This window comes from Cynocephalus volans, chromosome 1 (genome assembly GCF_027409185.1).
Source record: "Cynocephalus volans isolate mCynVol1 chromosome 1, mCynVol1.pri, whole genome shotgun sequence".
Classification (NCBI taxonomy): Eukaryota; Metazoa; Chordata; class Mammalia; order Dermoptera; family Cynocephalidae; genus Cynocephalus; species Cynocephalus volans.
This window is the reverse complement of record NC_084460.1, coordinates 173,622,974-173,635,480: the sequence shown is the minus strand read 5'-3', so window position 1 is coordinate 173,635,480 and position 12,507 is coordinate 173,622,974. Positions and strand designations below refer to the sequence as shown.

At 37.1% G+C, this 12,507-nt stretch overlaps 1 protein-coding gene across 1 annotated transcript in view; it reads left to right on the top strand.

The window, feature by feature from the left end:
- Positions 1–12,507, top strand: part of CYYR1 (cysteine and tyrosine rich 1) — a 103,556-nt gene that overhangs the window by 82,353 nt on the left and 8,696 nt on the right. The window contains exon 3 of the mRNA XM_063077064.1: positions 8,446–8,603. Within this exon, the coding sequence (XP_062933134.1) occupies positions 8,446–8,603 (158 nt within the window). The remainder of the gene's footprint in view (positions 1–8,445; positions 8,604–12,507) is intronic.

Below are 12,507 nucleotides of genomic sequence, written 5' to 3'. Positions count from 1 at the left end.
AGGTATGATTGATTAAATCATTCGCCACTGCTGATCAACTTAACCTTCAGCCCCTCTCTCTACCTGGAGGTTGGAGGGTGGGACTGAAAGTTTCTGCCTAAGTTTTTCCTGTGACTAGTCCCCTTCCTGAAGCTACCTAGTAGCTGCCAGCCATCAGTCTACTTATTATCATACAAAATGACAGCACTTTGAAGATGCTAAGAATTTTAGGAGCTGTGTGCCAGGATGAGGCGTGGAGGTTTCGGGGGTAGGAAATGATGAAGACCAAAATATATTTTCACAATTTTACAAATGTTATCAGGATGCTGCTCCAGTTGCCCCTGGGAGTATCATACAATATGCAGTGTATGTACTGTAGTTCCCTACCAAAATCTGAAAATTCCGAACTTATGAGATATGTCTGGTGTTTTAGTCCGTTTTGTGTTGCTATAACAGAATTACCCGAGACTGGGTAACTTATAATGGAAAAAGGTTTATTTGGCTTACGATTCTGGGACAGCTGCGTCTGGCACGGGCCTCAGGCTGCTTCTACTCATGGAGGAAAGTGGCAGGCAGCCGGCAGGTACAAGCAGATCACATGGCGAGAGGAAGCAAGAGAGAGAGAGAGAGAGAGGAGGTGCCAGGGTCCTTTAAACAATCAGCTCTGGCGGGAACTAATAGAGCGAGAACTCACTCACTACCTCTCCTCCCCCAGGGAGAGCATTAATCCATTCATGAGGGATCTGCCCCCATGACTCAGTTTCCAACACTGCCACATTGGACATCAAATTTCCACATTAGTTTTGGAGGGGAAAACACATCCAAACTCAATCATCTGGCTAGAATGGTTTGAGATGAGAGACCATGGGCCTGTCCTAGAAAAGTATACGAGAGATGTTCAGATAGCCCTGACAATAAGAACTTATTTATCCAGCAGATAAACAGATAAAAACCAAGCTGAGCTTAATTTTATAAATTAAAACCGAGGCACAGAGAGGTTGAGCAACTTGTGCAAGGTTCTCCAGCCACACTTGGAACACAGGTGCTCTGGCTTTGAAGATCATGCTTTTAGACCACAAAGATTTGTTTCTGCAGACTCAAGCCTATGAGACCCCATGGGTAAACCTGAAAGACAGCAGTTACAGCAGAGAGACTGGGTCTCTGAGCTGAAAACATGAGGATTTTATGAAAGTTCATATTTTTACCAGTAAAACTCCAAGCTCCAAGGTACAGGAGTCAGGCTTACGCTCCCCAAGTATGAAACTGGAGAATTCTTTCATGGAGAAAAATAAAAGCCCCAAGGAAAAGATTCATGGGAACTGACCCCAGGTGGTCCTCTCCTAAGGTGTTCACCTGTCAGATTCTTCTGGCCTTGGACCCTGACTTGTCCAACGCCAGGACAAGGACATCTATTTAGAGTCCCCCTTTTTAAGTAGCAAATGAGTCGAGGATCACCAGACATTGGAGGAAAACATCAAACATGAAAGAGATCAAAATAAAAAAATCAATAAAAAGGAACCTGGAAGAGACAGGAAATACAAAGAATAGAGAAAGTTTCGAAGAATATGTCATTAGTACTTTCAGAAATTAAGAGACTGCAATGCATCAAAATACCACACTGTATCCCATAAATATGAGGATACTTCAAAAAGTTCATGGAAAAATAGAACAATTCCTTGAACTTGTTAAGACAAGTGAACAGATATGGGAAGAGGAAAGGGTAAAGGGTCACGAAAATCAAATGCAATGTATATTGAGAGGTTAAAATAAATAAACAAATAAAAATAAAGCAATTGAATATTGGGAAAAAAATTCATGGAAAAATAAAAACGAGAGATAATATGAATCCTTCCATGAACTCTTTGAAGTACCCTCATATGTATAATTGTGTGGCAATTAAAAATAAGTAAATAAATTTAAGTTAAAAAAGAAAGAGACTGCATCCATGAAAGTAAAACAGGACACTATTTAAAAAGGTGAGGGGGTGTGACAGAGGGTAAGATAGAGCACGTGGAAATTAAAAATATAATATTTAAAATTTAAATTTTAATAAATTTTAAAAGTTTAATAAAACTTCAAAAGACAAAGTCAATGAAATTCCCCAGAAAGAAGTTAAAAAACAAAACCAAAAGAGATTTTTAAAACTTAGAGAAGCAATTCAGGACATTTATAAGTTTATTTCAAAATAGTTTTCCAGAAGAGAAACACAGAAAATGGTAGAGAGGAAATTATTGATTTATGGAACAGTTTCAGTAACAGAAGAACATGAGTTTCCAGACATGAAGAATCCTAAGGATCTGGCAAAATAATTTTTTTAAAAAATCCAGGCATATTATGAAACTTCAGAATGCCAAGATTAAAAAGAAAATGCTGAGAACATCCAGAAAGAAAGAAAAGAAAAGGAAAAAAGCAGTATCATGCAAAGGAAAGTGATGAGAATGTCATGGGATTTCTCTACAGCAACACCAGATTCTAGGACACAATGAACAATGCCTTCAAATTTCTGAGAAATAGTCTTTAAGCTTAGAATTTCATATGTTGCCAAATTATCAATCAAGTGAGAGTATAGCATTAATTCCCTTTCAAGCATACAAAAACTTGAAAAATCTGCTTCCCTTTGACTCCATCTTTAAGAAGCCATTCAGGAATGTGCTTCAGCAAACAGGGCAGTTCACCAAGAAAGACCAAGAATAAGGTACAGAAATTAAATCTGAGGACCACCAAGCAGGTCTACAGGGGAGCAGTTCCAGATTTAGAGGAACTGAAACCAAAGGACAGACCCGAATTTACCCAAACTATTCCCCTAACCCCAGCCAGAACAGGCCTTGGCTAGGGGAAGAGGAAGTAGCAAAAGAAAATCTGCTTGACCAAGCGGGACAGACGGGATTCCTAAGAGTAATGATAAAATTCAGTCAATAAAGAGATAAGAGTAGAGTTGATTAAACATACTTCCTAAGCTAACCCTTGATTTAAAGGTCAGGATGTTTATTCCTTAAATTCCTTATGGCTTAAGGTAATACTGTATTGCCAATCTCAAGTTGTTTTTGCAGACCACCTGTAACTACAAGACTGCTTTGAAGCAGGTACACCCCAGACCCTAAGGCACAATGGAAAATTTCAGTCAAGATGCCAGCAATACTTGTGCTGACTTCATCTCGAACCAAACAGCTTCCCACATGGTTCTGTGGACCCCCACTTATGGTTTTGCTCTATAAATGCTTGTGATTTTAAGCTATCTTTGAGACAAGGTCTCTAAGCTCCCTTAGCTGCCACAAATTCCTTTCAATGACCACTTTGACTGTTTTGGTTACTATAGCTATGTAGTATAATTTGATTTCAGGTAGTATAATGCTTCAAGCTTTTTTTGTTGTTGTTGTTCAAGATTGCTTTGGCTATTCAGGGTCTACTGTTCCCTATGAACATTAGGGTTGTTTTTTCTATTTCAGTGAAGAATGCCATTGGAATTTTGACAGCGATTGCATTGAATCTATAGATTGCTTAGGGAAGTATGGAAGTTTTCATAATGTCAATTCTTCCAATCCAAGATTGTGGAGTGTCTTTCCATCTTTTTGTGTCTCCTTAATTTCTTTCATTAGTGATTTTTAGTTCTCATTGCAAAGATCCTTCACCTTGTATTAGTCTGTTTTTTGTTGCTATAACAGAACTACCTGAGACCGGGTAATTCATAAGGAAAAGAGGTTTATTTGGCTTATGATTCTGGGACATCTTCATCTGGCTTGGGCCTCAGGCTGCTTCTTCTCATGGCAGAAACTGACAGGCAGCCAGTAGGTACAAGCAGATCACATGGTGAGAGGAAGCGAGAGAGAGAGAGGAGGTGCCAGGGTCTTTTTAAACAACCAGCTCTCATGAGTATTAATAAAGTGAGAACTCACTCATTACTCCCCTCACCCCCAGGGAGAGCATTAATCCATTCATGAGGCATCCGTCCCCATGACTCAATCAGTTTCCAACACTGCCACATTGGGGATCAAATTTCCCCATGAGTTTTGGAGGGGACAACACATCCAAACTCCATCACACTTCCTTGGTTAAATTCATTCCTAGGTGTTTTTTTTTTTTTTTTTTGATAGCTGTTGTAAACAAGCATGCTTTCTTTATTTCATTTTCTGCTAGTTAATGATTGGAGTGTAAAAACACTACTAATTTTTGTGGGTTGACTTTGTATCCTGCAACTTTACTGAAATCATTTATCAGCTCTAAGATTTCTTTTTGTAGAGTCTTCAGGTTTATCTATATATAGGATCTGCAAACAGGAACAATTTGCCTTGTCTTTTACAATCTGGATGACCTTTTTGTCCTTCTCTTGTCTGATTGGTCTGGCTAGTAATTACAACACTGTGTTAAATAGGAGTGGGAGAGTGGGCATCCTTGTTTTCCTGTTCTTAAAAAAAAGCTTTCAACTTTTCCCCATTCAGGATGATATTGGCAGTGGATTTGTCATATATGACTTTTATTGGGTTGAGATACTTTCCTTATATACCTAATCTGCTGAGAGTCTTTACCATGAAGGGATATTGAATTTTGTCAAATGCTTTTTCTGTGTTTATTGAGATAATCATATAGTTTTTGTCCTTGATTTTGTTGATGTGTTATCACATTTATTGACTTGCATATGTTGGGCCATCTTTGCATCCCTGGGATGACCCACTTGATAATGGTGTAAAATATTTTTGATGTATTGCTGTATTATGTTAGCTAATATTTTGCTGAGGATTTTGCATATATGTTCATCAGAGATTATTAGCCTGTAGTTTTTTTTGTTGTATCTTTTTCTGGTTTTAGTATCAGGGTGATGCTGGCCTCATAGAATGAATTTGGGAGAGTGGCCTCTGTTGCAACTTTTTTGTAATAGTTTGAAGAGAATTGGTATTAATTCATCTTTAAAGGTTTGGTAGAATTAAGTAGTAAAGCAATTGGCCTTGGTCTTTTCTTTGCTGGAAGACTGCTGATTACTGCTTCAGTCTTGTTTGTTATTGATCTGTTTTGGTGTTATTTCTTTTTGATTCAGTCTTGGTAGTTTGTATGTGTACAGAAATTTATCTATTTTCTCCAGGTTTTTAAATTTGTTGTTGTTTAGTTGTTTATAATAGTCTCTAATGATTCTTTGTATTTCTGTAATATCAGTTGTAATGTCTCTTTTTACATTTCTGATTTTTCTTATATGGGTCTTCTCTCCTCTTTTTTAGTTAGCCAAACTAATGGTCTATTTTGTTTATCTTCTAAAAAAAACAGCTTTCTGTTTCATTGGTCTTTTGTATCACTTTTGGGTCTCTATTTCATTTAGTTCTGCTCTGATCTTAATTATTTCTTTTCATATACTAATTATGGGATTTTATTGTTCTTGTTTTTCTGGTTCTTTGAGGTGTACCATTAGGTTGTTTATTCAGAATCTTTCTGTCCTTTTGATGTATGTGTCTATTGTAATAAACTTCCTTCTTAGTACTGCTTTTGTAGTATACCACAGTTTCGGATATTATGTGTCTTTACTTTCATTAGTTTCAAGAAAATTTTTGATTTCCTGTTTAATTTCTTCTTGGATCCATAGGTCACTCAGGAGCATGTTGTTTAATTTCCATGTATTTGGATAGTTTCCAGAGTTTCACTTGTTATTGATTTCTGGTTTTAGTCCACTGTGGTCTGAAAAGATACTTTGAATGATTTCAATTTTTTTTTAATTCTTTGAGATGATTTGTGACCTACTATGTTGTCTATCCTAGAGAGTGTTCCTTGTGCTGATGAGAAGAATGTATATTCTATAGTAGTTGGATGAAATGTTCTGTAGAAATCTGTCAGGTCCAATTCATCTAATGTGTAGTTTAAATCCTTTGTTTCTCTTTTGATTTGTTGCCTAGTTGATCTGTCCAATGTTGAGAGAGGGATGTTCAGGTACCCTACTATTAATATATTGGGGTCTATCTCTTCTCTTTCTTTAGGCCTACTTGTGTTTGCTTTATGTATCTGGGTGCTCCACTGCTGGGTGCATATGTATTTATGATTGTTAGATCTTCTTGCTGGATAAATCCCTTTATCACTAAATAATGGCCACCTTTGTTTCTTTGTATGGTTTTTGGCTTAAAGTTTATTTTTTCTGTTATAAGAATAGCTACTCATTTTTGTTTCCATTTGCATGGTATATCTTTTTCCATGCCTTCACTATTAGTCTGTGTGTGTCTTTACAGGTGAGGGGAGTCTCTTGAAGACAGCATATAGTTGGGTCTAGCTTACAATCCAGTCAGTTAGTTTGTGTCTTTTGAGTGGGGAATTTAATCCATTTACATTTAGGATTGCTATTGAAAAGTATTGTCTTACTCCTGGCATTTACCAATTTTTGTTTTGATGTTTTAAATATCTTTTGTTCCTTTCTTCCCCTTTCACTGTTTGTCTTTGGTGTTTGTTTTTTGAGTTGGTAAGATATAGTTTCTTTCTCTTTCTCATTTGCATTTTTATTCTAGCAATTTTACTATTTTTTCTACCATTTTGTTGTTGTTGTTGTTATTATTCTACCAGTTTTATTATTTTTATCTCATTTCTAAAGGATGGTCTTTCTTGGTATAGCATTCTTGGCTGGCAGTTTTTTTCTTTTATTATTTTGAATATATCATCCCATTTTCTTCTGGTCTGTGGAGTTTCTGTTGAGAAGTCTATTGTTAGTCTGATTGGAACTCCCTCATAGGTGACTGGACACTTTTCTGTTGCTGTTTTTAGGATTCTCTCTTTGTCTTTGAGTTTTGCCAGTTTGATTAATATGTCTTAAAGAGGATGTTTGTGAGTTGAATCTGTTTGGGTATACTTGAGCCTTGTGAATCTGAAAGTTCATGTCTATACTTGGGTATTTTTCCACTGTTATTTCATTGAACATGTTTTTTATGCCTTTTCCTTTCTCCTCCCCTTCCTGAACACTCATGATTTGGATGTTCATGTGCTAAGGTTGTCTGCTAACTCTCTTAGATTTTCTTCACTTTTATTGATTCTTTTTTTTTTTTTTTTTTTTTTTTTTTTTTGGTCTGCCTGGGTTATTTCTAAAAGACTGTCTTTAAAATAAGAAATTCTTTCTTCTGCTTGCCCTAACCTGCTGCTTATACAGGTTGTGGTTTTTTGTTTTGTTTTGTTTTTTATTTCATTGAATGAATCTTTAGTTCTAAGAGTTCTGCTTCATTCCTTTTTAGCATATTAATCTCTTTGTAAATAACTTCCTTCATATCCTGTATAGTTTTGTTTTTTTTTTTTTTTTTTCCATTTCATTGTGTGGTCTAACTGAGTCTTCCTGTATTTCATTGAGTTTCCTTAAGATTGTTTCTCAGAATTCTTTTTTAGTTATTCCAAGGGTTTCCTGCTCTATGGGTCTGGTACTTGAGAATTATTGTATTCCTTTGGTGGTGTCCTATTTTCTTGTTTTTTCATATTTCTAATATCTCTACCTCTATGTCTGGTCATCTGGCAGAGCAGTTGCTTCTTCTTTTACTCTGGAGTGGGCTTTGAAGAGACTTCTTTCAATAGATATGTTTTTTATTGACCATTGAGTGGGTTTTCAGTATTGGTCCCAGGTAGATGCAGCAGTGTAGTTTCCATGTGGGTACATCAGCCGTATTCAATGTCAGAGTTGTATGTGAGTGCCTCCATGGCCTAGGCACTGGGGCACTTAGTGATTTCTTGCTAAGGATAGTGAATGTACCTTGTGTCTTTGAAGATGTGAGCAAGCTTACAATTTCTTGGGAGAAGTGCCTCATTGCCCTGTCATTCTTTGGCTGGGGTGGGTGACCCTGGCTGGGCTTGTTGGCACCCCTGCTATCATCCTGTTACCCTGATGGGTGCACTAGGGTATACTGGAGCTCCTCAGTTTGAATGGGTAACTCTGGGTATAATTTCCTTTTCTTCTTTCCTGCAGGCAGAGGCTCCTCCTGGGTCCTGTTTCTCCCAGTTGGGGGATGAGTTGTTGGTGGTTGGGAATTTTCTTCCTTACTCTGTTTGGCTGTGCACATAACTCCCACCCCTAGGTGCACTACTGAGGGGAGCAGCATAATTCCCCCTGTGGGTTGGACTACTGGGTCATGGGTCTGCACCTCACTCACCTTTCCCCAGGCTTTGCTGGTGACCCTCCTTGTGTCAATGCAGTCAAGTGGTTGGTAGGCTGCCTGCACAGTGGTGACTGCTACAGTGGCAGTGGCTGCAGCTGTGGCAATAGGCCACCCTTGAAACAGTGGTGGCTGTGGTGGACCACCCACCCAGCAGTGTTGTCTGCAAAAATGGTGGGCTGCCCACATAATGGTACCCATACTCCTGCTGTCTATTGGTGGAGGTTGTCCTCAGCTCCTGAGGTGCCCATGCTCCTGCTATCTCTCCTAAGAACATTTATAAAGAAGCCCCTGTCAAGGCATGCAGCTGTGTTTGAAAGACTGAAGAATATTTATGAGCCTTTTTAATAAATGTACTTTTTTTCCTTTTTAGGGGCACTGCAATTGCTGGCATTGTGTTTGGAATCGTATTTATCATGGGGGTCATTGCTGGGATTGCCATATGCATCTGTATGTGCATGAAGAACAACCGTGGGACCCGGGTGGGTGTTATCAGGACTACCCACATCAACACCATCTCCTCCTATCCTGGTAAGTAAAACTGTTAACTTCTGAAGGAAGAGTCAAGTTTGTTAGTTATACTGCACTCCTTAGAGAGAGAAGGAAACATTAAAGACTCGCACTGAAATCATCTCCAATTTGTTAAGTATTTCTAAGTAAATATAGATGGAAGTTCTAGCTTTGAAAAGAGATTATTTAGATCCAAGTAATAAAATCCATCTACTCTATGAAGATATTCACATTTTCAATGGTTGTCTCATTGACTACAATTGCCAGTCAGCCAAAATTAAGATAAATAGACAATTCACACCCACTGCCTTCCTGCCAGTGAGTTCTGACAAGTAATTACAGAGAAAGTATAAGTTATTTGTCTCAATAAAGTGGCATCTGATTCAACAGGTATATATGTCTTCTGAAAAAGTATCAAAGAAAGTTTTTATTTGTCTTCATTATGCAAAGAGAACAACTTTAGCATAATATTAAAATTCTCAACGAAGAGCAAAGGTAATAATTAATAATTTGACAAGTATTTGTTGAGAATATTCTAGAAGTTCCACATAGAAATATATTGGGTACACGTGATTCCATAAACAATATACTGCATTTTGCATTAGATGTTTCTAGTAGTGTTTTTTAACTCAATCTGTGTATGTACAATTTGACATATGAAAGGCAGGCAAGTTCTAAGTTTGACACATCCATAGGAAGATAATTTCCCACGCACACTCATGTACTTTCTCTCCTCCCAAAGTTATACTTGTGTATCTTCGTTCCAAACCTCTTTTCAGAATTTCAGATATATTTTATCCTAGTGCCTATTGGACATTTCTGGTTGGATATCTAACAGATATTCCAAATTCAAAATATCTAAAGCTGTACTTCTCATCTTCCCCAAAAATCCTCCTCCACCCACAGCCTTCACCATTTCAACTGATAGCATCTCTCACCTTCCAGTTGCTAAGGCCAAAAACCTTGGAGTCATCCTTGATTTTTCTGTTTCCCTCGAACCTACATGCAATCTTCCAGAACAACTTCTCAGCTCTTCCTTCAAAATATGTGAAGTATCTAACTTCAGTCATGTGTCTCTTAATGACAGGGATACATTCTGAGAAATGCCTCATCAAGCAATTTCATTATGCAAACATCATAAAATGTGCTCACACAAACTAGATGGTATAGCCTACTGCATACATAGACTATATGGTATAGCCTATTGCTCCTACACGAGTAATGTGTTGTGCTACATTAGGATGGCTACAGTGTTACTAGGTGATAGGAATTTTTCAGCTCCATTATAATCTTATGGAATTTCAGCTCCATTATAATTTCTGTTGTCCATCACTGACCAAAATGTGGTTATGGGGTTCATGACTGTACTTCTCACAGTGAGAAGTAGACACCATTAATCTAACACTGTCAGCTCTCACCTCCCTTATTGTGATGACATCCTGCCTGGTCTCCTGGCATCCACTCTTGACCTCTGGGGTTTATTTTCAACCCAGTAGCTAGAGCCAACCTTTTTAAAAAGATGTCAAATCATATCATTCCTGTGCTCAGAATCTCCTGATGGTTCCCCACTTCCCCCAGGGAAAGTGGTTCCTCATCTTATCCAAAGTGAAAGGCAAATTCTTTATTGGGACCTTCAAGATGTTACATGAATTGGCTCCTTTTTTTTTATTTCTCTGGCTTTATTTACTTCTATTCTCCACACTTGCCACTCTGGCTCCAGTCACATTTCTTTTCTTGTGGTTCTGTAAACACAGAGGGCACACTTCCATCTTAGGGCTTTGCCTCAACCACTGACTCCCTCACTTCATTCAAGTCTTTGATCAAAGATCACCTCCTGAATGAAGCCTACCTTGATCACCTATTTAAAATTGTAATGTGTCCCTTCTCACAGTGCCCAACCCTCCTAATACTACTCTACTTTTTTTTCAGGGTGTTTTTAATCTTCTAAGATACCATATAGTTTACCTAATCATCATGTTGATTGTTTATTGTCCATCTCCTTCTAGAATACTAACTCCATGAGGCAGGGATCTTTGTTTATTTTATTCACCACCTATCCCAAGTATATAAGACCAGGCCTGGCAATCAGCAAACATGGCTAAATGGAGAACACAACTCACGTCAAGACCTGATTTCTAATATACCAATATCTAAGGAATTGACCTTACATTCCATTCTGGAATATGTAGCTTTTACTCACGACAAAAGCAATCTGCAATTTCAAATCGTCCAAACTTACCAAGAGTATTGTTAGAATTCATGTCAAGATGTTGGCACTAGGACATAAGAAATAAATAAATGGAATTTTTTTTTTCTTCGCATCTCCCCATTTTTCCCTGGGCCAACCCATAACCCAAGAGAAGAACAAAAGAAAGTCAAGCAGAGACATTAATTGGAAAGAAGGCAAAGAGAAGTGCTCCATAGATAACATTCTAGATACACATTTCTCGATCAAAAACAAGTGTAATAAAAATTAATTTTTAAAACATTTAAAAAGATTTTTATAAACTATTTTATATTTTGTTTTACCCTTCTGTAAGTCCAAACATTGAATAAAATTGGAATATACAAAATGTCATTATTTCAGTGTAAGTTCATGTATTTTCTTGGGTTTGAGTTTTCTATCTTGTTCATGGAAACATGTCTTCAAAACTTTATACTGGCATCATTTATACTGGCAGATCACAGCGGTGTGTTGCATATTTTCTGTAAATGCATTGTTCTGGGAACAGAATAATGCAAGCAACGTAATGAACCTTATGCTGAAAGCATTTTTACTGCAAAAAAGACTATAGGTCTTCGAAAACATAATGTGCTTGATTACTTCTCATTTCCTTCCCAAAGTCACTAATTAAGTTTTTACTTAAAGTATCAGGAAACAGAACATAATAGTATTGAATGCTTTTCAAAATCTTTCATCTGTGGAAATACAAAATGTTTTTACCCACATCAATTAATTAACCCTGTGATAATTGAGATAACAACCCAACTTATTATATCACCCATCCTACAGTGTAGAGGCCAGATAAATGAAGAAAACATAAATTAGTGAAAGTTGTCTTATCCCATGGTGAAAGTGCTCAGTGGGGAGCCCTACAGTCAACCTTGTTACTCTTCACTTGGGAAAAGAAAATGTCATTTAGCTGCCACACCTGACCCTTTGTTGGACAGTGACCTTTCAAAATTAAGTTTTTCATTCCTGCCATATGGGGTAGAATGAACAGGTGTTTCTTTAATTACAATTATTTTTAAAATCATTAGTGGGAAGACTTATTTGTCAGATTTAACATTTCCACTATTTTCCAGAACTTCAGTGTAAACAAACAAAAAGTGATCATGTTAACCCTTTTATAAAAAGTAGGTTTGGATAATACTTACACATATGAAAGAAAATAATATAGTAAAACCGTAACAAAGGGCTTGGCAAAGATATAAAAATCAAATGCCAACAAAAGGAAAGCAAAGGATTTCAATGCCATCACAAAAGTTAGGATTTGAAGTACATTATTCAAATCCCCCTAAGTATATTATTTGAGTCCCCCGAAGACAGAGAGATTAGATAAATGATAGACAGTTAGATAGATAGATGGGTAGAATAGATTAAAAATGGCGATTGGGCCTAAGGGCTCTTCCTAACAGAAGCATGTCAAAGGGTAAATGTGGAAAGGAGCCATGGAATTGGAAAAAATTATCATTTAAAAAACATCATATGAAAAAGATTTAGATTAAAATCATCAACAGATGCTAAATCTAGGGGAGAATGTTGCTGAGGAGCAGGATGTTTGCAGGTCTTAAAGTGTCTACCAGATTTCTTGTCAGTTATAAGGGAAAAAATAGTAACTACACAGTGGAAAAACCAGACAACATCTTGACCAGGTGATCAAAATTAATAGCACCAAAGAGGGACAGATAGACATTTTGCATT